Here is a 23,052-nt window from a genome sequence, read left to right on the forward strand (position 1 = left end):
CGCGCGGCCGGCTTCCTCCGAGCCCCTGCCGCCCAGCGAGCCCGGCAGTCCTGGAAAAATGTTTATTTGAGTAACAAAGCGGGGCGGGCGGGGCTACTTCTTCTTCTTCTTCTTGGCCACTTTGAGCTTTCCCTCCATCAGCCGCTGGGCCTGCCTCTTGATCTCGGCGCGCGAGGGCACGTAGCTCTGGTCCACGTCGGCGAACTGGAAGGTCTCTGCGGGCGGGCGGCCGGGCGGGGTCGCGAGTGTTCGCGGCGTGCCCCTCGCGCCGGCCCCAGCCCGCCGCCCCGCCAGGCCCGGGGGCCCCTCCTCTCGGGAACACTAAGTGGGTTCTTGCCACGGCTTCAGCGCCCCTCGACATCACTAAGCCCCTCCTTCACGAAAGTTCCGCGGGCCCAACACACCCCGCAGCCCCCACTGCCCTCCTGGGCCGAGGGGAGCCGGCACCACCCCGCCACCGCCGCGCCCCCTCCCCGGGCTGAGCGCCTGGGCCTGTACCGATCACATCTTCCTCCAGGTCCTCAAAGCTGATCCTGGTGTTGTGCTTCTCCTTCAGCGTGGAGGACTCGAGGGCGTCCCTCACCTTCGTGTTGACCTGCGGGCACAGCCCGGTTCAGCTGCGGCCCACCCTGAGGGGACAGGCCGTGGGGGCTGCTCCGGGCCCAGCCTACCTCCTCCGTCCTGGACATGGCCTGCACTCGGTCGGCCAGCCACGTGAGCCTCCCTTCGCAGTACGCCAGCTTGCCGAACAAATCGAGGGTGTCGGGGACCACCAGTTCTCTCTGCAGGCCGGGAGGAGGGTCTCATCTCCCCTCTGGCCCCACCGGGGACCTGTGTACAGGCAGCTCCCCAACCCCATACCTGGGCAGGAGGCAGGACCACCCCGACCAGCCGGATGTAGAGGTTGTCGATGCCCATCTGGATGGTCAGCAGCAGTTTCTGGCTCTTGGTCAGGTTGGCGTGGGCCATCTGGAGCCTCTCCTCTTCCTCTTTCAGCATGTCCTTCATCTTCTTCTCAATGGACTTAAAGCTGTGGGGTCGATGGGAGCACAGCAATGAGGGCCCCTCAGGAGGCCAGGTCCTGACGTGGGTGCTGTCCTCGGGTCAGGGTCAGGGGCTCAAATGTTGCCGTGGGTCCCCTGAGCAGGGGTGAGGACGCTCCCAGCCCCAGCCCGGGTGGCCCAGCAGCCCCAGAAGCTTCCCCCTCCCCCACCTGACGGAGCCGGGCGTCCGGTGGAACTTGAGCACGGCCTCCTCCAGCTGCAGTTTCTTGGCCAGGGCCTCCAGCTGCCTCCGCCTCTCCTCACAGTCCTCCATCTGCAGCTCCAGGTTCTCCTCCGTGTTCTTCTGGGCCAGGAACCGGCCAGCGATGTCCTGGCGGGTCCAGAAGAGAGAGAGGCAGGTGAGGGTGGCTAGGTGGGGGCTCCACGGAACTAGCTTCCTCTGGGTCCCTCCCAGTGGCCAGCACAGATTCTCTGCACTCAGGGCTTCGTGATAATGTGAACCGTTGCTGGCACTGTGGGCTTGTGAGGGGCCAGCCAGGGGGTGATGCGCTTTTTTTAAATTTTAGAGACAGAGTCTCACTTTGTCACCTGGGCTAGAGCCCAGTGGCATCATCATCATAGCCTACTGCAACCTCAAACTCCTGGACTCAAGTGATCCTCCTGCCTCAGCCGCCAGAGTAGCTGGGAATACAGGTGTGCCCAGCAGGGGTGAAGCACTTTGTGTGGGAGAGACAGTGGATAACCCCATGAGAGACAAAGGAGACCACTGCTGAGGTACGTTGTGTCACTTTGAGTCACTTATCTGGCAGTGAACAAGCTTATGTCAGGGCCTAATAATAAACCCAGATGGAATTAAAATGAAAGGGGGGAGGTGGAGGCAGCTGCTTGGTATGACCGTCAGATTGGGAAGAGGCTGGGGGTTGGAAGCAGAGGCCACGTCCTTGGCATCTGGATCCTCCAATTCTGGCAGGTGCCCTGCTGCGCCTGGAGCGGGGCTGGGATACGCAGCCTAGTCCCAAGAGGGCCCTCTGCCCTGAACCTGCTCTGCGGGTCCCAAGTCTCCTTCCAGGCCTGGGAGCAGCAGGGCTGGCCCTGCAGGTTCGGGGTCCTCCAAGAGAGCTATAGCTTTCTGTGTCCGTTCCAGGGGGCCTGCAGACCCCAGCCCAGCTCAGCCCCTTCCTGCCGTGCCCTGGGAGCGCAGGGAATGTTACCCAGAGGTGGGAGCACTGCACAGCAGTCTTGACTTTCTCCACCAAAGCAGTCACATCCGTCTGGTATCCAATGTCAGCCTCAGAGGCCTCTTTTTTCCTCACTGGCAGAGGGGAAGGGGCTGTCAGCGTGCAAGGACAACCAGGGGCTCTGTGCGAGGCCATCAGACGTCCAGTGTCTAGAAGGCCACCCAAGCAGCTGATGCCCTCCAGCTGGGAGCCTGCACCTTTACCTGCCCCCTCCCTGGTGGGGACGCCCCAGGCAGCCGCAGTGCAGAGGAGGATAAGAAGGGCGTAGCATTGTAGGGCTCAGTGATGCTCCTTAGAGGCAGCTTGGGGTCCAGGGGACTCATCCCCTCTGAGAAGTCACTGAGTGATGGGGTCCTGGGGTGCCAGGACAGCATCACTGTAGCCACAATCGCCCACAGGCTGTCAGCCTCTGCAGGGGTCTCTGGGGACAGGTAGGGGCTCATCTGTGTCCCTCACCCCAGTGACTGCACGGTACACCTGCCTCACAGTGGCCTGACTGGGTGGCCCAAGCCAGTGCTGGCCTCTCGAGACCCTGGCTGAGGGCAGGCAGGGAGCCGAGCACTTGCCTCTCAGGGTTTCCGTACTCATCTGGTTGGAAGGATAGTCCAAGTCTGTCTGGCCCTGATGGGAGAGGGAGGAGGAGGAGGAGGGTGAGCCATGTCCTCTGCAGGGAGCGGAGCGTCCACTCAGCAGGGGTGGTGGAGAGGCCGGGCAGGGCCTGGGGCTCACCCGGCGGTACTTTTCACTGGTCTCCTTGGTGCGGATCTTGTCGATCAGCTTCTTCTGCTGGTTGAGCCGATTCTCCCTCGCCCTGCGCTCCTTGATGAAGGACGCCTCCCCTTGCCTCATGTTCCTCTGGGGACAAGGTGGGGCTGTCTCACCAAGGCCCCCCCATGGTACTAAAGCCAGGGGGCCTCAGCCCTCATCTTACTAGACTTTGGAACAGCGCCCGAGGCTGTGGGCTGTGCCTTCTTCCCAAACCAAACAGTGCCGCTGGCTCCACCACCACCTGCTTCCCAGCGTCCTCTGGGACCCCTGGCTCACACGTGCCCAGTGTTCCCTCTCCAGCCCTAAACACTAATTCATTGTCCCCCCCAAACCTGGTCTCTCCTGATGCATCCTGCTTTGGTAGCTAAAGCCACCATCCATCTGCCCCTGCCTCCACGTCCTGGGCACTGCTTCCCTCACCATTCCTGTCGTCACAGCTCCCTGGGGTTACCTCTTAGAGGCTTCTCGGCTCCATGTACTTCTGGCCACCCCCACTCCACCTCTGGCCTGCCCGAGTGACCAGCATTTCTGCCCCAGCACTGTCCAGTCCCTGCAGCCAGAGCGCACCCTTTTTGAAGCACGAATCTGGTCATGTCCCTTCCATCGCCTCCCAGGGCTCCAGGTGAGGAGTTTGGCCCCGCTGGCCCCACTGTGTCCACTGACTCTCAGGGACAGAACCTCTGGGACTTGCTCTGCCCCCAGGCACATCACCTGCTCATCATGCCCCTCCCAGCCCCACGCCTCTGCCTTTGTTGTCTCTCCTCCTCCCAAGTTCTGGCCACCCCTGTCCCTGCTCGTTCATTCCTTCAGAGCCCGGCTCAAGCCCTGCCTCCTTGGAAAGCCATCCCAGGATGGGCTCCCACAGCACCCCACACCTTGCTGCCATGCTGGCCAGGCGGCTGTGCAACATTTTCTCGTGTACTGTTGGACAAGTAGCTGCTTCCTCCTGCTGCCTCCTCCAGGAGGAGGGGCTGCATCCCCAGGGCCCTGTGGGGCCCTCGCACAGATGGGCTGAATGGGTGACCCCGCCCCGGCCAGGCTGATTCCCTCCCACCTACCTCATGGCTTCTGTGCCCAGGGGGACCCTCTCTGTCCTGTGGGTGAGCAGAGGCTGGGGGCTGGCTGGTGGGTCCCTCCAGGGGTTGTAGGCAGTGTGGGTGTGGGGGGTCTCCTGATGGACCGGGGGCCAGATGGGTCTAGGAGAGCCAGCCCTGGAGGCCCTCAACCCCGGGACCCCAGCTCACCTTGACCTCATCTGTGATCATCATGGCGTCTTGGGACATGACCGTCATATCCGATAGCTCAGAGCAGTAGTTGGCCACAAGATTCTGCAGCTTGTCCAGCTCTGTGGGGTACCCCACCAGCACCTATGAGGGCAAGGGCAGGTGGGCACACGGGCCACAGGCAGCTCAAGTGCTTCCCCTCCATGCTGAGTTCTGGGCTATGGCCCCAGCCCCCAGACAGGCACACAGCAGGTGAAAGGAAGGGTTTCGGGAGGGGCAGACAGTGCGGCCTGGTGGACTCTCCCGCAGCCCAGAGACACTGTGAAAAAGGTAGTGAGATGTTCTGCCCAGGAAAGGCTGAATGAAACCCAGGGAGACCCTCTGCTTGGGAACAGCTTTGGTCTGAAGTGACGCCGAGGGTCAGAGTCAGGGCTCAGGCCAAGGCTGCTTCAGACTGGGTAGCTGTGTGACCTTGGGAAAGTTACTTAACCTCTCTGAGTGTCCCCATCTGTAAAAAGTGATAATGGCTCTTTCCGAAGGTTGCTGTCAGGATCAGTTGAGAATGTAAAATTAAGTATTTAGCCCAGACCTGCTGCATAAATGTCCAAGATAGTTTTGCTATTAGTATTTTGTTTTTAATGATTATAAATGTAGAATTTTTGTCAGTTTTTAAAAAACATGGATGACTATGGGAAATTTTTTTTTAAGTGTGCATTCTAAAAAGAAGAGGAGGCTGGGCACAGTGGCTCACACCTATAATCCCAGCATTTTGGGAGGCTGAGGCAAGAGGATTGCTTGAATGAGTCCAGGAGTTTGAGACCAATTTGACCAACGTAGCTAGACCCTGTCTCTACAAAAATAAAAAAAAATTAGCCAGGGGTGGTGACGTAGCCTGTAGTCCAGCTTCTGGGGAAGCAAGAGGCAGGAAGATTACTTCAGCCCAGGGGTTCCAAGCTGCAGTGGGCTATTATTGACGCCACTGCACTCCAGCCTGGGTGACAGAGTGAGACCCTATCTCTAAAAAATAAATAAAAAATAAATTTTAAAAGGTAAGAAGAAGGTGCCACCAGGGGGACATAAAGCACCCAGGTGTAGGAGGGGTGTGGGAGGGATAGGCCAAGAAGGAAAGGTGGGGAAGGCCTCCAGGTGAGCCCCCAGGACCAGGGGCTGAGAGAGGAACAGGCAGTAGGATGGCCTGGGGTCATGGGCAGGATTGGAGGGGCAGGCCAGCAGCTACCGTGCCCCACCCATCTATCACCCCCGCCAAACTGCATTTCCACCATGTCACTGTGCCACACACCACCCTCCAGGCTCCCCTTTGCCCAGTTCTAGGGTGAGGGTGTCTGGGGGACTCCCCTACCCCTTCCCAGGCTCTCGGCTCCTGCGGCCCCTCTCTCTCCCTGCCCCATCCCTGCCTTTGTTCTCAGCACCGTCCCCCAGCCCCTCCTGTCTTCCTCCTCCTCCTCCTCATCTACTGTCCACTGGCCTGTGCTCTGCTTCGTGGGAGGCCGAGGGGCGGGACGGTGGGACTGTGCTCCGCAGGAGGCAGGGAGCTGGCTAGGGTGGGGGGCAGACCCTTCAACGTGTAGGAGGCGCCTGCCTTGTAATATATTAGGGGACCTTCCGTGCCGGACTCTCAGAGGCCCAGGCAATGAAAAAATACAAACGATCCTAAATCGTTTAAAACGTACAAGAAAGTCCAAGGGGTTCTGATGCGCCGAGGTTGTGCTTTTCTGGACTAGCAAAAGATCAAGTTTGTAAAGGAGTGTCCTGCTTAGCTAGTACCCAAAGCAGGACTCGGTCTTCCTGCCGGCCTGGGGGAGCGGCAGGTGCCAGCCCTGGCCCCGCCCCTCCCGGCCGCCGGACGTTGGGGGCTCACTTGCTTCAGGTAGTCCAGCAGGTCCACGTACAGCAGCTGCACCTGCTGGCTCGTGGTGATCTTAACCACTGTCTTTTCGATGTTGTTCTCCAGCTGGCGGATGACCTGGCGGCGGACCGCGGGCACGTCGAGAGCGCGTAGGGACCCGCCACCCGGGGCCCAGGGGCCTGCCCCGGAGGGCGTCGGGCTGGGCTTTTTCCGAGAGGTTCGTGCTCACCTCGCGGCGCCCGCCGGATCCACCCTCCGTCCCCTCGTGTCCCCTTGTCTCCCCTCTGCCCTCCTTTCCCGCTAGCCCCGCCCACCAGAGGGCCCGCCCCCGAGAAACCACGCTCTCCCGCTAGCCCCGCCCTCCCTGCGGCCCACCCACGCCTCCGGAGACCCCGCCCATCCTGCTAGCCCCGCCTCCCCACTGCCCGCCCCGCCCCTCCAGAGTCTCCGCCCATCACTCGGTCCTGCTCTCCCCTCTCGCTAGCCCCGCCCTCCAGAGGCCCCGCCCCTCTCCTCCAGAGGCCCCGCCCTCCCCGGCCCTGGCTTGGGCGCCCGGCCACCTGCAGCAGCCGCTGCTCCTCCTTGCTGGCGTCGGGCTGGCCGCACAGGCCGGCCAGCTCCAGCTGCATGTTTTCCAGCTTCTGCCCGCGCCGCCGCACCAGGTGGATCAGCACGTTGTGCACGTTCACGCGGTCAAACACGTACTTGCGCAGCCTCTCCCGCGCCACCTGCTCGGGTGGGCACCGTCCGCGCGTGGGTGCGGGGGGGGGCGCCGCAGCGTGCCAGGAGCGGGCAGGGGAGGGACAGGTCCGTGGCCACCCCGCAGGGACGCAGGGCCGAGGGTGGGCGCTTGCTTTGCCCTCGCCGGCTTAGCGGGGCGCGCTGGCTGGGCAGGGGGGGCGTTCCGAGGGCCGCCCCTGCCCCTGCCCGGTTACCTCCACGGTGCTGCGACAGTGCGCCAGCCTCAGGGGCGCGTCCTTCCCGCAGGCCCTGGACACGGTCCACTGGTCGCACTGCGGAGGTCGGCGGCTGAGCTGGGGCGCCCCTGCGCGAACCCCCAGCCGCGGCCCCGCAGGCGTCCTCCTCAGGGCCCCATACCCCTGCCGCGGGCCCTCCCGGCATCCCAGCTTGGACGTGGTGGGGTAGGTGAGGAGGGCCCGGGACTCCCTCGCTGGCCAGAGAGCCAGAGGGGCCCCTGCTGCAGGACGTGGACCCGGAGACGCCACGCCTTACGGAGTGCGTGGCGGGGAACCTGCGGCCAGTCTGCTGGGGTGACTGGAGCCGGTTCCGGATGCCCCCGGCTCCAGAAAGATTGGGAGGGGCCCTCTCACGCCCAGGCAGCTGGGAGGGGTGGGGCTCGTGCACCTTCTTGGCCAAAGCCCAGTCGTGGGCCCCGCGGCGGATGTTGCTGCGCAGGAGGGCCAGTGTAGCCTTGTTCTCGGCTGACTTCTCTCTCATCCCCTGGATCTGGAGCGCCCGACATTGCTCTGCGGGCGGGCGGAGGGGACAGGGTGGCCAGGATGTCGGCTAGGGCCCGGCCCGGAATCCCTCAGGGAGGGGCCCGCACCAGGGTTCTCTCCTCCCATCCTGGCCCCGGGACTCGGCTCCACTGCGGTCATCTGAGAGGCTCTCAGCGGACAGGGTGCTGGCAGCGGGGAGGGTGAGGCCAAGGCCGGGGGTGAGGTGTTGGTGTCCTGCGGTCCTTCCAGATCTGCTGCCCGCAGAAGCAGACGGGCCCCTTCCTGTCCTTTCTGGCTTTGGGGCCCATTTGCTTTTATGCTCACAAATATCCTAGAAACGCCCCCATGGGAGATCCCTTTGATCCCTCCCCCCAGTCTTGTTGGGAGTGGGCAATAGAGTGTCCACTTGTCCCTCCACGTCCTGGTGTTGAAACTGAAAGTTTTGCACCCAGAACCCCAACCACATGTGGGCCAGGGCGGCTGGTCACGCCCACGTTGGCCCACCCTGGAGTCGAGTGATGGTCTTCAGCTCCTGCGTCTGCTCCTCCACGTCTGCCTCGCTGTGTCTCTTTATGGTGGCCTTCATGGTCCCCCAGGGCCCCTGTGCACCTCCCACGCTCCTCGACCTTGGCCTGCTCAACAGAGTCGAGGTCCAGGTTGTCCCCAGAATCTCAGCCCATTGTGATGGGGGCCAGGGTTCTCGATGCCCAGGTAACCCTGGAATTGCAGGCCCTCCCTGCCCCGCTCTCTTGTTCTCATTTAAATGAGTCTTGTGGAGGCTGCCCGTGGCTCTGGAGCTGTGTTGGGGCTGAGGTGTCTCTCCTTGGGGAGGTGATGTGTGATGGGCTGGCACAGTACCCCATGCCACACCCGTGCCTTCCCAGTCCCCTCCCACGCCCCCAGGCTGCCCTGCACAAAGCTGGATTGCACCTACAACTGCTACTGCTTTACAGGATCTCTGCTCCCCGCCACTTCCCCAAGTTCAAACTCCATGCCCTGGGTGACCTGGCTCACCAGACCCCAAGCGGAATCCCTCACCACCTCACTTCTTCCCACTTCCCTTCCTTACCTTTGCTGCCCTGCCTGGAGCCCACCCTGCTCCGCCCCCACTTCCCTCTGGGAACACCTGGGTCTTGGCTCAGGTGCCATTCACTCCAGGAAGGGTGAGGTCCCTGTCGGTCTCTACACCCTCGCACCTTCCCTTCCAGTGAGTGGTGTGCCTGGAGCCCCCAACAGCCTGGGACTCTGTGGGGTACACACGAGTTGGGCTACTTTCCCCCCAGCCTTGCTGTATTGGTTTGCTAGGGCCACCTTGACAAAGCACCATGGATTGGACCCTTAAACAATAGACATTTATTTTCCCACAGTTCTGGAGGCTGGAAGTCAGAGATCAAGGTGTGGGCAGGGCTGGTTCCTCCTGAGGCCTCCACCTTAGTCTGCAGATGGCTGTCTTCTCTGTCACGGTCAGCTTTTAGAGGGCCGGTCCAGTCTAAAACTCCACGTTCACTCCTGCCCTCCCTCCCAGCCCAAGGCCTTGCCCTCAGGGGCTGGCAGCACCTGCCAAGGGTGTGGTCCGCTCACTTCCTCCTGGTTCTAGGGGGCGCAGCTTGGTGTCCTGTTGAGGCAGAGCCCACCGCTGTCCCCCAGTTTGGGCTCTCCCTTCTTCCTCAGGTCAAGAAGTCCAAGTCTCAATGGGGCAGTCACCTTCCTGGGTGCCCTGGCACTCGATGGACCGCATGACTTGGTTCTGGCAAAGCGTGTGAGCAGAAGTGGCAGGTGAACGCCCTCCTCCCCCCTCCCCTTCCTGCTACATGGGATAAGGACACAATGGCTGAGGCTGGTGCAGCCACCTGAGACCTGAGGCAGGCAAGGGAGGTGATGTGGGAAGCGAGATCATCACAGCAGGGACAGACTCAAGGGACAGGGGAGGGGGCCCAGCTCCCTGCCAAGCCTGGGTCACCCACTAGGACTTTTACATGAACCAAAAAATAAAAGCTCTAACTTGCTTAAGCCCTGTTCTTGGGCTTTCTGTCACTTTGCCCTCCTGCCTACTTGGAGGGTGTACCAGGTACTCCATAACATTCTTTCCAGCGACCCATCAGGCCAAGACGAGGCTAAGCGGGGCTGGAGCGCACAGCACTGCGCGGCCTTGAGTGTCACTGGGAGGCGTCCCATGACAGACTCGCCAAGGCTTTAAGCCTCTCCACCTCCTGCCTGGCCGGGTGCCGAGGGTGGCACGCCCGCTGGGGAGCATGCCTCGGTGGACAGTGCCCCAACCACCAGCTCTGCGGGGAGTGCCTGGGGGTGGCTCCACCTGACCCATGGGCACAGAACCATCGGCAGCCGGCCCTGCCCGCGCCCCTTCTGCTCTGCGCCTGCACAACTGGGACAGACTCAGACCCCTGCCCCCACCTCCCACCCTTGGCCAGAGGCCTTGGTGGTCTCACACGGCCTGCAGGGCCAGGAGTCTCTAATACTGGGCACAGCATTAGGAACTCCCTCGGTGTGTAGTCGGTATGTGGCCATGAAGGCAACATTTCATCTCCCTTCTCATCCTTTTGTTTCTCAGTTTAGAGCTCAAGTAGGAGAAGGGACAAGTCGTTTATTAGCCCCCCTACCCCAGCACCAGGTGTCACCCTGGACTTGTGAGTATGCAAGGCCAGGATGGGGACCCTAGAGCACCAGAGAGGGTGAGCAGCGCTGTTATACCACCCCGCGAGAGCCCTTCTGATCCCTGCTCCAGGGCAGGTCCCAGGCTGGGGCAGGGGCAGTGCACACAGGTTTGTCCGGCCTGACCATGCACACGTGCAGAGGACACGGCTGGGGCACCCCAGGGTGTGAGGAGGGCCAGCCTAGGGGTGGGGGGCACTGAGGGCTGTGTTCCAGGATGCCCCCTGCCCAAGTCCCCCATGCACGGCTGGAGCTCTCCTAGCTGCGTTGATCTGTAGGAGGCAAGGGGAGACAGCTAAAACCATATCCACTGCTGCTCGGAGCACCCATTTTATCATGCCAAAAACTGAGTCCAGAAAGGAGGTCAGCAGGCAGCATAGGCCAGGTCTGAGATCAACTGGGATGGTGTTCCACGAGGGGTCTCTCAGTCCAGCCACTCCCTGTGGGGCCCATGCGGCTGCTGTGGCCACCCGCACTCCTCCCCTCCCTGTCAGGGGCACTTCACTCCTCCTGGTCTCCTCCTGAGAAGCGAGCCCTCCAAGGGTGCGCTGGGCCCGCCCCCAGGGTCAGCCGTCCAGGATGCACAGGCCGGGCAGAGGGGCCCTGTCCAGCCTACCACTTGGGGTCCTGGGTTGGCCTGCCTGAAACTCTGGGCAGCGGAGCCTCGGTTTCCACTTCGGGCTGCCCCCAGGCCGTCTCACCTGTGCTCATGTCTTTGGGGAGCTTCCCTGTCTCCAGGAAGAGCCAGAGGTCGCTGCATTTCCGGGACTCCACCCTCGTCACCCCGTAGCTGGCCAGGGAGCCTGTGACTGAAGATGAGGAAGCTGCAGGGCAGCGGGCCCGGCCTGGGCATGAGGGGACTGGTGCAGGCCCCCGGTGGAGGTGCTGGTGTGCTTGGCAGGACTCCTCGCCAGAGGCGGTGGCAGCACCACAGCCCCCACCCCTCGTGGAAGCCCACCCGCGCCGACGAGCCCGGGCACCAACCCTGGGGCACTGACCCTGAGTACCCACCCACGGCCACCAGCAGGCTCCACTGGAAAGGGTACGGACACCTCCTCTGGAGGAACATCTGCAGGCCGAGGGTCGCACCGGTGCCTGCCAGGAGCCGAGGTCCCCATCAGTCAGCCTGTACGCGGGGCTGGCCGGGGCCCACCTGGCGCGGCGCCAGCACCCTGGGCAGGTGACTTGGCGCCACCTGCTGGGGAGTCGGGGTGAGACAGGAGGCGAGCTCTCCCCACGCCCGGGTCACCTGGACACAGCCTACCTGTGACGAAGGTGCAGACGCCCTTCACGAAGGCGCTCGACTGGCATGCGGCATACTCCCCGAGTCCCTGCAGGGGGCGGGGGAGGAAGGCTCCGCTCCACCTCTCCTCCCTCGCCGTCCCTCCTGGTCCTCCTCTGGGCACAGCCCGGCTGCGCGGAGACCGCGGCCTGGGCACAGCGCGCCGCCCCCAGGCCGCCCGGGACGTCCAGAACCCCACAGCAAGCGTCCCTCGCCCTGCGCCCCGCGGCCCTTGCCGGTCCCCCGCCCCGCTCGGGGTAGCTCTGGGGTCTTGGGCCCACGTCCCAGCCCGGCCTTCTCACCGGGTGCTTGGCGGCCACAGCGTCGTCCACTCGGGACAGGCCCAGGTTCACCATGGCTGGCCCGGCTTGCGGAGCGGCCTGCGCAGCCGCAGGCGGAGAGCTTGGGGCCTGGGGCGGGGCCCGGGGCGGGGGCGGGACGGGAACTGGGGCGGGGCCTGCGCAGAAGCAGGCGGAGACCAAGGGGTCTAGGGGCGGGGCCTGAGGCAGGGGCGGGGCGGGAACTGGGGCGGGGCCCGAGGCAGGCCTGCGCAGGAGCAGGCGGAGACCAAGGGGTCTAGGGGCGGGGCCTGAGGCAGGGGCGGGGCGGGAACTGAGGCGGGCCTGCGCAGGAGCAGGCGGAGACCCCGGGGTCTAGGGGAGGGGTCTAGGGGCGGGGCCTGCTCAGAGGGCGGGGCGGGGCGAAGGTGGGAGGGGCCTACACTGTCTGCCCTGCGCCGGCCGCGCTTTCTCGGGCCAAGGCTGCGGGTCCTTAGGCGCTGCTGACTCCGCTGCACAAAAGCGGGCGCTGGCGCAGCCAGGTCGGGGCCGTGTACACACTCGCAGCGGTGTAGTGATGATACTGTCATTTGTTGGGATGGGGCTTTGCTTAAGGACTACTCGAAAGCAGTTATGAGTTATGAGCTGGGGGTGAAGTCTCAGGAGGGACACGGAAGTGCCAAAGCAAGAGGGTTAGGGTTAGGGTTAGGTTAGTCTGATGGTGGCCTGCTCAGAAGCTGAGGTCTTTGCAGGGTGGGGGGTGGGGTTCAGAAGCAGCCATGCAGAAACCAGGCCTGAGCAGGATGGGTGGGAGGAGCAGACACCTGCCCTGGGAGGGCTTTGGAGACCAGACGAGGCCTCGAAGGGCCCAGTGAGAGGGTGAAGGGAGAGCTGGGCCCAGAGCTGTAGGGCCAGAACACAGCCCCACAGACTGGGCAGCTCAGACAACAGACCTGGAGGCTGGAAGTCCAAGGTCAAGGTGTCAGCAGGGCTGGTTCTTCCCGAGGCCTCTTTCCTTGGCTTGCAGACGGTGTCTTCTCCCTCTGTCCTCACGTGGTCTCCTCTCTGTGCCCATCTGTTCTGTCCAGCCAAACCTGCGGCTGCAGTCACCCCAAAAGCAGCAGCAGAGCAGTGCCCATGAGAGAGGGCCCCAAACTGTCCCAAGATGGGGCTGATTGGGATTATGGAGAAAGAAGCACTGGATGCCAGCTAACCAGTCCACAGCATCTGTGGGGAAACCTACATAGAGTGGGTTGCAGAGTATCCTCAGGTGGATATAGAAAGAAAAAGAATGTTTTATCCAGGCATGTCCACCCCGAGGGCGTTGGTATGGAGTCTCTATGAGGTTCAAGGAATTTGACTCAGGGTGGGAGCCAGTTTCTCTGTGTTTAGCATCAGGTTTGGTTGTCAGTGCTTTGGGCAACAACCCGCACACCTTTATCAGTGCCTGGGCATGTTCACAGCCCGGCTTGGGTTCAAGCCTTCTGGGAACAACCTGCAGGTAGCTGGGTCACAGAGTGGTCAAGGCACTGTGTTTCTTGGTCAGGACGAGAAAGAATTGGAGGAAACTGGGGTCTGACTCTACACCACCTGTGTCCTAATCTCTTCTCATAAGGACACCAGTCACATCGAATTAGAGCCCACCCTAAAATTTATCTTACTTTTTTTTTTTTTTTTTTTTAGAGATGGGTTCTTGCTCTGTTGCCCAGGCTGGACTGCACTGGCACAATCATAGCTCACTGCAGCCTGGAACTCCTGGGCTCAAGCAATCCTCCTGCCTCAGCCTCCCATGTAGCTGGGACTCCAGGCACATGCCACCACGCCCAGCTAATTTTTAAAATTTTTTGTAGAAATGGAGTCTTGCTATGTTGCCTAAACTGGTCTTGAATTCCTAGCCTCAAGTGATCCTCCCCCATCAGCCTTCCAAAGTGCTGGGATTACGGTGTGAGCCACCATGCCTGGCTCTCTTTTAGCTTAACTTCTTTAAAGGCCCTGTCTCCAAATATTAATACAATCATATTCTGAGGCCCAGGGTGTCTTCCTCTGTCTAAGACGGGAAAAGGGTCCTCTGCAGCGGCCCTGGACTGCCTGATACGGAGTCCCTCTTCCTCTGCCCCGAGTGGGAGCCTCCCCCCCACCGTGGAGAATCTGTGTCCCCAGGAGGTGTCCAGTGAGTGCGGGAGGAGGCAGGAAAGTCCAAGGAATGGTCTCAGTCTTGGAGAGACCCCCTCCCCTGCTTTTTCCACATCCCAGCCTGGCCAGCCCGGAGTGCTACCACGTGGTCCCGCGGGCTCAGCAGGGCGCCCAGGCCTCGCTCACCTGGGCCTGGGCCTCCAGCCACAGCTCTGGCTCCTGGGGCATCCCCAAAGATGAGCACCTTAGGAGGCTGGCCCAGCCCCTGCCGGCGGCGCCCTGCTCGGAGGGTGTGTCTGCAGCCGGGTGGAGGCTGGGCAGGGAGGGTGCTGGCCTTGACTGAGGCCCACCTGCTCCTTTGTCCCCAAGGGAACTGAGAGGGAAACAAAGTCAGCCGCTGCCCAGCAATGACGTCTGCCCGGTGCCCGCCAACTGGCGGTGGGTCCTGCGTCTCTGAGGGTCAGAAACAGTCCCGCTCAGCCTGGGAGCCAGAATGTCCCTGGAAGAATGTCTCCCCGCGTGGGGGGTGGGGGGGCAGGGCAGGTCACACGTGGCTCGCAACACTTGCTGAGCACAAGGTATGGACCCAGACTGTCCAGGCCAATCAGCACACAGCATGAGCCTACCTAGCTCTCTCCGCCAATCAGCCTGAGTCTTGGACCATAGCTGCTTCCAGCCAATTAAAGCAAAGCACAGACAGCTCTTCTCAGCCAATCAGTGCAGGGTGCGTGTCCGGCCCTCGCTGGAGGCTCAGCAGGTTTGAGCTGGAGCGAGAAGCCGGGGGGCGTGGGCCCCGTGCAGCTCCGGGTACCGGGGTTACCAGAGGGCGCAGGGAGAACGGGGGGCGGGGCAGGGGTTACCAGGGGGCCCAGGGGTTACCAGAGGGTGCAGGGGGTACTCGGAGGCGCAGGGGCTTTGAGGGTGCAGGGGCTACCCAGCGGCTCAGAGGGCACCCTGGGGCGCAGGGGCACCTCTTTTCCCCTGAGATTTTCTCTGTCATTCTCAGAGCACTTCAGCTTCTGTCCTCTGAAAGGTGGATGGTGGTTGGCAACAGGTTTTATTTCTAACAGCTTTACTGAGATTTTTTTCCGCGGACCACACAATTACAACTCAGTGGTTTTTAGTACATCAGCAGAGTTTTGCAGCCATACCGTCAACTCTAGGACATTGTCATGACCCCAAGGAGAGACCCCCTATCCACTAACAATCACTGCCCGTGCCTCTCCCAGCCCGGTAACCAGCGATCCCCTCGGGCCTCCGGATTTGCCTGTTCCTGACATTTCCTGAAAAGGGAATCATAAGATACGGGTCTGGCTTCTTTCGCTGAGCATAAAGTTTTCAGGGTTCCCCCACGCATTGCGTGAACCAGGCTCGTTCCCTTCCAGCGCAAGGCTAGACCTCACTCCGCCTGCCGAGCCAACCGGCGCCCTCTGCTCCGACCCGTCCCTGTGGCCATGGGGGGCACCGCACCTGCCAGCTCCTCTAGCAGGTCCAGGGGCTCCAGGTTGTAGGTCTGACTCCTGCCCTAAGGACACTTGTCCACCCGGCCCCGCATGCACCTCCTGGGCGCTGCCCGCCGAGCCTCCCGAGTGGGTAGGGGGGTGTGCACGTGCCGGTGCGCACAGGAAGCTGCGGCAGGCAGGACTCCAGGCCCTGGCAGCCTAGCCTGTGCCAGACCCCCGGGGTGGGGACTGAGGCGGCCTCCTGCTGGGCCATCTGGCTGCAAATGCTGCCGTGAGCTGCAGATCGCAGGCCTTAGTGACCTGCAGGCCAACCCAGCCTCACTCACTGACACAGGTTCACTGAGCACCATCTTCCTACACGCCGGGCCCCAGTAGGCGCTGGGGACACCGGAGTGAACACGCCACGCGAGGATGCTGTTCCAGGCAGTTTACAGTGTGCGCGTGTGGGGAGCAGGCACTGCCCAAACACAGGAGGCCACACGCATTGTGCCCAGTGCCCGCAAGGAGGCCAGAGGGAGAGGAGGAGCCAGGAGCAGACCCAGGAAGAACTCAGGCTGGGAACTCAGTTCTGAGGTTTAGCCGGCGTCCCCTTGGCCGAGGGGGTCTTTTCAGTCAGCAGGGAGGCTTAGGATCTATTTTTAGCTCCCGGGGTACAGTGCTATATGTTTCGACAGTTGCAAACAATCGCAGCATAGGACAGCTCCATCACCCCAAATCTTCCGCATAGCCCTTTGCCGTTAATCACTCCCGAACCCCCAGCCCCTGGTCACCACCGAGCAGGTTTCTGTCCCTGTGGTCTTGCCTAGTCCTGAATGTCATGCCAGAGGAGTCACAGGTGGTAGACTTTTCCGACTGGCTTCTTTCACGCAGCACCGTGCATCTGAGCGCAGCTGTGCGCCGCGTGGGTCAGCGGCTGGTTTCTTTATTCCGAGTGATGTTCCAGGGCACGATGGGCCACCGCCTGCTCATCCACCCGCCCATTGAGGGCATCTGGTTGTCGCCAGATTTTAGTGATTGCCAATGAAGTCACTGCCAGGGGCAGGTTTGGTGGAAACATAGTTTCATTTCTCTTGGGGAATGCCCGGGAGCGCCGAATGTTTCGCCTTATGGGAATCTGCCAGCGCGCCTTCGAGGGAGCGGTACCACCCCGTTCTCCCTGGAGCAGGCCCGGCTGCGTCTCAGCCATCGGCCCTTGGGACCGACGTTCTGATCAGTGCAGTCACTGTGTCCTGAAATGGCCGGTTTACATCTCCCTAATGACTCACGATGCTGAGCACCTTTTCTTCGGCTTATTCTCCATCTAGTTGTCTTCTTTGGTGAAATGTCTTTTCAAATCTTTGGCCTGTTTTTGTTTTTTAAATCGGCCTGCTTGTTTTCTTATTGTTGAGTCTTGAGAGTTCTGCAGGCATTTTGGACTGCATTCCACCTGGTGACTCTCGATGGCCTTGGCAGGGACCTGCCTGAGAGTTGGCACCTCCTGAAGCCCAGTGGGGGCAGTGGGGGGTGGCCAGGAGAAGCCCTCAGTTCCTTCCGCTCCCTCCCCGCTGGGTGCTGAAGTTCTCTGTCTGACCCTGTTCCTCCTTCCCCTCCGGAGGGCTGGCGGTGCTCCCCTCCCCGGGTGGTGTGCCCTGAGGCCACCTGCTGCTCCCTGTCCAGTCTCCCTGGGTGCTCTGTGCAGACAGAGAGGTCACCTGGAGAGACCTTCCCAGGCTCCAGCTTCCACCAGCCCCCGGCGCCTCCCGGCGTCACTCCCACCTGCGCACTTACACAACCAGTGATAAGGCAGCGTCCGGTACCATAATCCGCCCTAAGTCCCAGCCCAGCCCCATCCGGTCCCAGGTGTGCTTGCTAGAGGCCCAGCTGGTGGCTGTGTCGGGAACAGGGGGTGTTGGGAGTGAGGGGTGCCCAGGCCTTTCTCACCGCTGTGCTAGCTAGCACAGGCTCTGTCCAGAGTTCTGGCCAAGGATGAGCCCACCCCTGTGTTGGGGACGAGAGGGAGGGAGGACTGCTAGGTGACCAGATCCCAGGTGGGGGCCCGCTGGCCAGAGCAGACCCCAGGTACCCTGGGCCCCTGTCCCCAGCCAGGCCGGTGGGTGAACAGAGGTGCTTGGGGTGTGAATCCGGGCAAGCCTTGGTGGGGCGCTGGCCGAGAGGGCCCCGCGACTGGTGGCACATGCCTGGCAGGTCTGGGAGACAAATCCTCAGCCTGTGTGGTCAGGCGAGAGCCTGGCTGTCTGGAGCCCTCCAGGAAATGACCTCTGGAGCTGGTGGAGACACTCGAGCGATTGTGCCAAACAATGGACAAGGGCTGGAGCCACAGTGCCTCCTGCTCCCCAGCCTGCTCCGCGGGTGGGCCCGGGGGTGGGCTGGGCTATAAAGCTGGGCCACTGGGGCTTGGGGGCTCAGGGCACCAGGGGCTGGAGGGCAGCGTGGGCATGAAGTCGCTCCTGCTGAGCCTGGTCCTGGCCCTGCTCTGGGCGTGTGCAGCCCAGGCTGAGGTCCTGGTGCAGCCTGACTTTGATGCCGGAAAGGTAGCAGGGGCCTCTGCGCTGTGCCGCCGGTGGGTGGGGCTGAGCCCTTGCCTCAAACAGCGACGGGTGGTGATAGAAACGGCCCCTTTCCTGGAGTGCTGTAGAGCTGCTCTCTGTTGAACCCTGAAGCAACCCTGCGTGTGGGGTAATGACTGCGCCCATTTCACAGTTGGGGGAACTGAGTCTCACAGCAGGGTTGTGACCTGCCCGAGGAGAGTTCCTGCCCACTGTGGGCCAGAGCTGGACCCTGAGACCTTGCGCTGTGTGACTTCAGGCAGGGCCCTGTTTCTCTGGGCCTCAGGGGAAGGAGGGCTCTTGCCCTGGCTGGCCTTCCTGCTGGTCACTGAGTTGCCCACAGTTCTCAGGCCTCTGGTACGTGGTCTCCATGGTGTCCGACTGCAAAGTCTTCCTGGGCAAGAAGGACCACCTGCTGATGTCCACCAGGGCCATCAGGGCCACCGCGGGGGGCGGCCTCAGCGTCCACATGGAGTTCCCCGGGTGAGCTGCCTGGGCTGGCCGGCTGGGCTAGGGACGTGCTGGGGCAGCCGGGCTTGGGAGTGACGCGGGCCGTGCACCCCCAGGGCAGACGGCTGTAAGCAGGTGGATGCTGAGTACCTGAAGGTGGGCTCCGCGGGGCACTTCAGAGTCCCAGGTACGTCCTGCCCTACGCACCTTCGGGGGCCCTGGACCCACTCCTCCAAGGGTGACCATTGCTGTCTCCAGCCTCTCGCCAGCCCTCGCCTCCCTCTGCCCCCGCCCCGGCTCACAGCCCTGCAGGGGCAGGCGTGGGTGGGGTCGGCGCCCAGCTCTGTCCAGTTCTCCACGGCCCCCGCCTCCTCTGCAGCCTTGGGCTACCTGGACGTGCGTGTGGTGGACACGGACTACAGCTCCTTCGCGGTCGTCTACATCTACAAGGAGCTGGAGGGGGCCCTCAGCACCATGGTGCAGCTCTACAGTGAGGCCCCCACTGGCCCCGCCCCCACCAGGCCCCTTCGGCCACCCCCACCCTCTGGACCCCACCCGGTGTTTGGGGAGCACTCTGTTCGGGCCCCACTCTCTCCTGTCCCATCCTCCCCTTCTGGGCACGCCCCATCCCCCCTGCCCCCACCTCTTCACTCCGGAGTCTGGGCCTAGGGGTGGGGGTTGGACCTCACAGTGCTTTGGACGGGAAGGGGGTCGGCTGGAGGGGTCCCTGAGGGCCAGATGCTGGCCTCCTGGGAGTGGTGACCCACCCTGCCCTGTTTGGTCTCACTGCCTGAGTCCCTGAACTGGGGCTGAGGCTCTACTCTAATTCCTGGGGCCCGCCAAGGTGGCGAGGGCCAGGTGAGGCCTGGGGCTGGCCTTACGAGCTCCTGGGAAAGATGCCTCAGGGGGTGTGGGGCCCAGCAGAGCATGGCCCAGAGCTGCCAGGGCACCCCAGCCTCCAGGGTGCCATTGAGTGAATTAGCTGTGTGACTTCAGCCAGGCGGGCATTTTCGTGCAGTGCACAACCTGCCTGACCTCACCTGGAAGCCTTGCTGTCAGCCCTCGGGAAGGTGGAGTGAGGCCCAAGACTCCTCCCCCTGCCCCTTGCCCCTGCCACAGTCCCTGTGAGCTGCTGGCTTCACAGTGACCGCTGCTCTGCCCCAGGCCGGACCCCGGACGCAAGTCCCCAGGCGGTGAAGGCCTTGCGGGACTTCTACCCGACCGTGGGGCTCCCTGACGACATGATGGTCCTGCTGCCCAAGTCAGGTACGCCGGCCAAGCCCTGCCCCAGCCCGGAGCGAGTGGGTAGCAGGTGCTCCTCTCTGCTAGGGGTGGGCTGGCTGCCCCTCCAGCCCCATAGTCCCCCAACACAGACTAAGGGAGAGGTTTCGGTGGCACGGTGGTGGGGGGGAACGGAGGGCTGCCCCGGCCAGCCTGGCATCTCACTGACGTCCTCCTCCCCGCAGACGCGTGCTCCCCCAAGGACAAGGAGGCGCCCTGACACCTCTGGACACCACCTCGCCCCCCCCAGGTGGGCCAGGGCGACTCCCCGGGTTCTCTGGGCCCTGCAGGGCTGCTCGCCTCTCTCCTTCCCCTGCAGCTCGAGTTCTGCGTGTGTAGACCCCCCTGCCCCCAGTTCTGCCTCAGCTGAGACGTCACCTCTCCCGGGAAGCCCCCCTAGTTTCTTAGGGCTGCCACAACAGAGTACCGCAGACTGGGTGGCTCAGAACAGGAACTGTCCTCTCAGCCCTGGAGGCCAGAAGTCCAGGTGTCCACAGGGCGGTGTTCTCTGGAGGCTCACGGGGAGAGTCCGCCCCAGGTCCCCCAGCTTCTGGGGGTGCCACAGTCCTGGCGCTTCTCGGCACGTGGAGGCATCACCCCAATCTCTGCTGCTGTCGTCCCACGGCCACCTTCCCTCTGTGGCCTGTGTCCAAATCTCCTTCGTGTTGTGAGGACACCAGTCTTTGGATTTAGGCTCCGACTAGACCCAAGATGATCCCATCTCTAGATCCTTAACTAATGGTATCTTCAAAAGCCTTATGTTAAATACGGTCCTATCTGGAGGTTCCAGGTGGATGTGAAGTTTTGGGGCACTATTCGATCTGCTACACCTGTGTCCCCAGAGCCTGGGCCCACCTCCCAGGGCACAGACCCGACTTTGGAGTTGCCTGGTCCTCGTTCTCTCCCCGAGGGCCGCGTGAGGCAGACCCACAGCCTCGTTCAGTGCCCGTCACAGGGCCCCAGACACAGGTCCTCGGGAGACCGTCCCTCAGAGCAGGCACCAGGAAAACGCTGGGTGGCTCACCCGGGCCCATTGCCGGGAACGTGGGCACCTACGTAAAACCCTGGATCAGAGCTAAGACTGCAAGGTCCTCCAGCCTCCAGAGGGACCCTGCAAGGAGAGATGTTCCCGGGGTCCCCTTGGGGGTGGGCGTTTCCTCAGTTTTGCAGCCCGTTCCTGTCCCGGCACCTGCATTTCCCGCATCTTTGCGCTTTTCCATGAGCTTTGGGTCAGCGCCCGGCATTCTTCTCTCTGGGGTTTGCCGTGGCACGCGGGGACATCGGGGCTGCTAAGTTTCCCATCACACCCCTGGTGGTTTGGGACACATGGGGGGTCACTGCCAAATCACCCCCAGAAGGTTCTGTTGGCAGAAGATGTGAGCCCTATCTTCCTGCCCTCACCCCCCCGCCAATTTCATAGCGGCTGTGGGTTTCATTGTGGTTTAGTGGCCATTCCGGGGCTTCCTTGCCACACTGCCCTCTTCACCCAGGGCAGAGGCTGGCGTTCCTTGCCACTGAGTGAGTGAGGGGCCCCCGAGGGCAGGTGGGGGCAGTGGCGAGTGGGTGTGTCCACGTCAGCAGACAGAATCAGCTCTCCCTGCCCTTGGGGGGCAGCCAGGGCATCTGTTGGGGAGCAACTGACAGAGCAGCCAGACCTTCCCTGTGCAGGTGAGCCCGGGCCGCAGGCCTCGCCACCCTGGGAGTCCAGACCCGCGGGGGGACCGCCGTGGCCGCCTCCTCCACCTGCCAGCCCCGCTCCCACAGACCCCTCCTCCTCCCTCTCAATAAACAGATTCCGCAGCCTGACAGCTTCTTGCCTCTTTGGAGATGCCCTCAGGGAGGGCGCAGTGGGCCCCGTGCTGACCCCAGCACTCCTGGAGACTGAGGCAGTGTGGGGGCTGCACCCCCAGGGAGAACCCAGCACCCTGGTCCGGCCCCCAGGTTCCCAGTGGAGACAGGCCCTGCGGCTCCGCTGGGCAGCACAGGCCCGGCCGCAGGAGGCCTGGAGTCTGGCTTGCGTGGGCTTTGCCCTCCACCACTGGTGTGATCGTGGCACTTCATTCACGCCCCAGAAGTGGACTCCTGGCCCCTGCCCCTCGGCCTGTGGCTCCCTAGTAGACAGGCTGGGCACACGTAGCACCCCCGCCGAGCCTACTGTCTCAGAGGTCAGGACAGTGAGGCACCGGGAGGGACTCACCGAAGTTGACGTGGCCAGCAAGCTGCGGCTCGGGCTGCAGGGCCGGGGCTCTGCGCTGCCCCCGAGGCTGGGGCACAGAGAGGCCCTCCCCGGGGCCCGTCCCCACTGTCCCTCTCGGCCCTGGCGCTGTGCCACGGGGTCCTGATGGGAACTCAGAGGCCTTGCCCGTCTGGCACACGCTTCACAGGGCGGCTGGGGGTGGAGGCAGGAAGGTGCTGGAGGTTCTGGTCTGATGCTCATGAGTGCCTGCGGCCCGCGCAGGGCAAGGGTGGAAGCAATTGTCCAAGAGGCCATCTGCCCTTACCCTGCCCTGGTCGCAGGGGGGCCTCCGCCTCCCTCTTTTGCTGGGAGCCACCCTGGGGCCTGCTCCTCAGCCTCCCGCCGTCCCTGTGCTGCTCCTGGCCTTTGGTGTCCCTCTGGGCCTCCGGAGTGTGGGCCAGCTCTGGGCCGCCGGTCCTGACTTGTCCCTACACTGCCTGATGGGATCCAAGCTGCCCGGGCCGCCTGGGGAGTGGGGTCTGATGACTGGGACTGACCGTTCAGCTGGCCAGGCCTCGCGCCATTCCAGGTGGGCTTTTCCAGCCCCAGAGGTGGGAAGGCTGCCCCCGCCGGGCCAGGATGCTGGTCCGGGAGGAGCTGCCTCAGGTACCCTCCGACTTCCTTGGCCACGTGGCACCTGCCCCTCTGCTGGGAGCTGGAGCTCGGACCCCCGGTGACCGTGCCCCTGTGGCACTGGCACCAGAGCCTGCTACGTCCCTTGGCCCCACTGCAGGAGGGCGTCCCGGACAGGCTGTTCTGCCGCCATGCTTGGCCTCTCTCCCCTTTCTTCGAGGGCCGGGAGGAGGGAGTGGGAACGGGAGGTGGAGGGTAGATTTTGTTTATTTTTTAGCTCATTTCTGGAGGGTGGGAGTTTTTTTGATTTTGTTTTTTTTTAAGTATGTGTCACAAATAAAGTTGTTTTTGAAAATAAAATTGTCACTCAAAATCATCTCTGTGGGCTGAGAGAAGCTGGACACAGGGCTCGAGGCCGGCGGGGTGCCGGGAGTTGACAGGGGAGGGCTGGGCGAGGCGTGTGCCTGGGACGTCACGCAGGGCCCGTGCTCGTTTAATGTCTGCGGCAGCCGGCAGCCATTAGGGATGGGGAAACTGGGGCGGAGCGCTGTCTTGGGCCACGTGGCCGGAGGCAGGAGCT

The 23,052-nt window shown here is 62.8% G+C and overlaps 4 protein-coding genes across 11 annotated transcripts; 1 reads left to right on the forward strand and 3 right to left on the reverse strand.

Annotated features, from left to right (window-relative positions):
- Nucleotides 1-48: 48 nt before the first annotated feature.
- On the reverse strand, nt 49-8,436 carry CCDC183 (coiled-coil domain containing 183). The gene is made up of 14 exons (XM_045562041.1): nt 8,065-8,436; nt 7,466-7,587; nt 7,036-7,113; nt 6,661-6,828; nt 6,113-6,217; nt 4,255-4,377; nt 2,972-3,097; nt 2,809-2,863; nt 2,216-2,316; nt 1,214-1,374; nt 862-1,030; nt 672-782; nt 499-595; nt 49-215 (listed from the first exon to the last, which is right to left on the reverse strand). Exons 1-14 carry the CDS (start codon nt 8,144-8,146, stop codon nt 94-96), a joined length of 1,620 nt encoding a protein of 539 aa, XP_045417997.1. The 5' UTR covers nt 8,147-8,436; the 3' UTR covers nt 49-93.
- Nucleotides 8,437-8,939: 503 nt separating this feature from the next.
- On the reverse strand, nt 8,940-11,938 carry TMEM141 (transmembrane protein 141). 3 transcript variants are annotated; one of them, XM_045562039.1, is made up of 5 exons: nt 11,815-11,938; nt 11,495-11,561; nt 11,242-11,325; nt 10,932-11,039; nt 8,940-9,307 (listed from the first exon to the last, which is right to left on the reverse strand). In XM_045562039.1, exons 1-5 carry the CDS (start codon nt 11,866-11,868, stop codon nt 9,261-9,263), a joined length of 360 nt encoding a protein of 119 aa, XP_045417995.1. In that variant the 5' UTR covers nt 11,869-11,938; the 3' UTR covers nt 8,940-9,260. The 3 variants fall into 3 exon arrangements, with proteins under 3 accessions (XP_045417995.1, XP_045417993.1, XP_045417996.1); XM_045562037.1 differs by having other exon boundaries at nt 11,215-11,325; XM_045562040.1 differs by lacking the exon at nt 8,940-9,307 and adding an exon at nt 10,143-10,502 and having other exon boundaries at nt 11,215-11,325.
- Nucleotides 11,939-12,206: 268 nt separating this feature from the next.
- On the reverse strand, nt 12,207-14,923 carry LOC123646341. The gene is made up of 3 exons (XM_045563167.1): nt 14,803-14,923; nt 14,110-14,376; nt 12,207-12,890 (listed from the first exon to the last, which is right to left on the reverse strand). Exons 1-3 carry the CDS (start codon nt 14,921-14,923, stop codon nt 12,496-12,498), a joined length of 783 nt encoding a protein of 260 aa, XP_045419123.1. The 3' UTR covers nt 12,207-12,495.
- On the forward strand, nt 14,653-21,469 carry LCN15 (lipocalin 15). Of its 6 annotated transcripts, none has more exons than XM_045562044.1 (7): nt 14,653-14,730; nt 18,276-18,415; nt 18,499-18,569; nt 18,762-18,872; nt 19,547-19,648; nt 19,849-19,913; nt 21,332-21,469. In XM_045562044.1, the coding sequence occupies exons 2-6, from the start codon at nt 18,303-18,305 to the stop codon at nt 19,881-19,883; spliced, it is 432 nt and encodes a 143-aa protein (XP_045418000.1). In that variant the 5' UTR covers nt 14,653-14,730; nt 18,276-18,302; the 3' UTR covers nt 19,884-19,913; nt 21,332-21,469. The 6 variants fall into 6 exon arrangements, with proteins under 6 accessions (XP_045418000.1, XP_045418003.1, XP_045418002.1 ...); XM_045562047.1 differs by having other exon boundaries at nt 14,698-14,730; nt 18,283-18,415; XM_045562046.1 differs by lacking the exon at nt 14,653-14,730 and adding an exon at nt 16,981-17,178.
- The last annotated feature ends 1,583 nt before the right edge of the window (nt 21,470-23,052 follow it).

This window comes from Lemur catta, chromosome 10 (assembly GCF_020740605.2).
Source record: "Lemur catta isolate mLemCat1 chromosome 10, mLemCat1.pri, whole genome shotgun sequence".
In the NCBI taxonomy this organism is placed as follows: Eukaryota; Metazoa; Chordata; class Mammalia; order Primates; family Lemuridae; genus Lemur; species Lemur catta.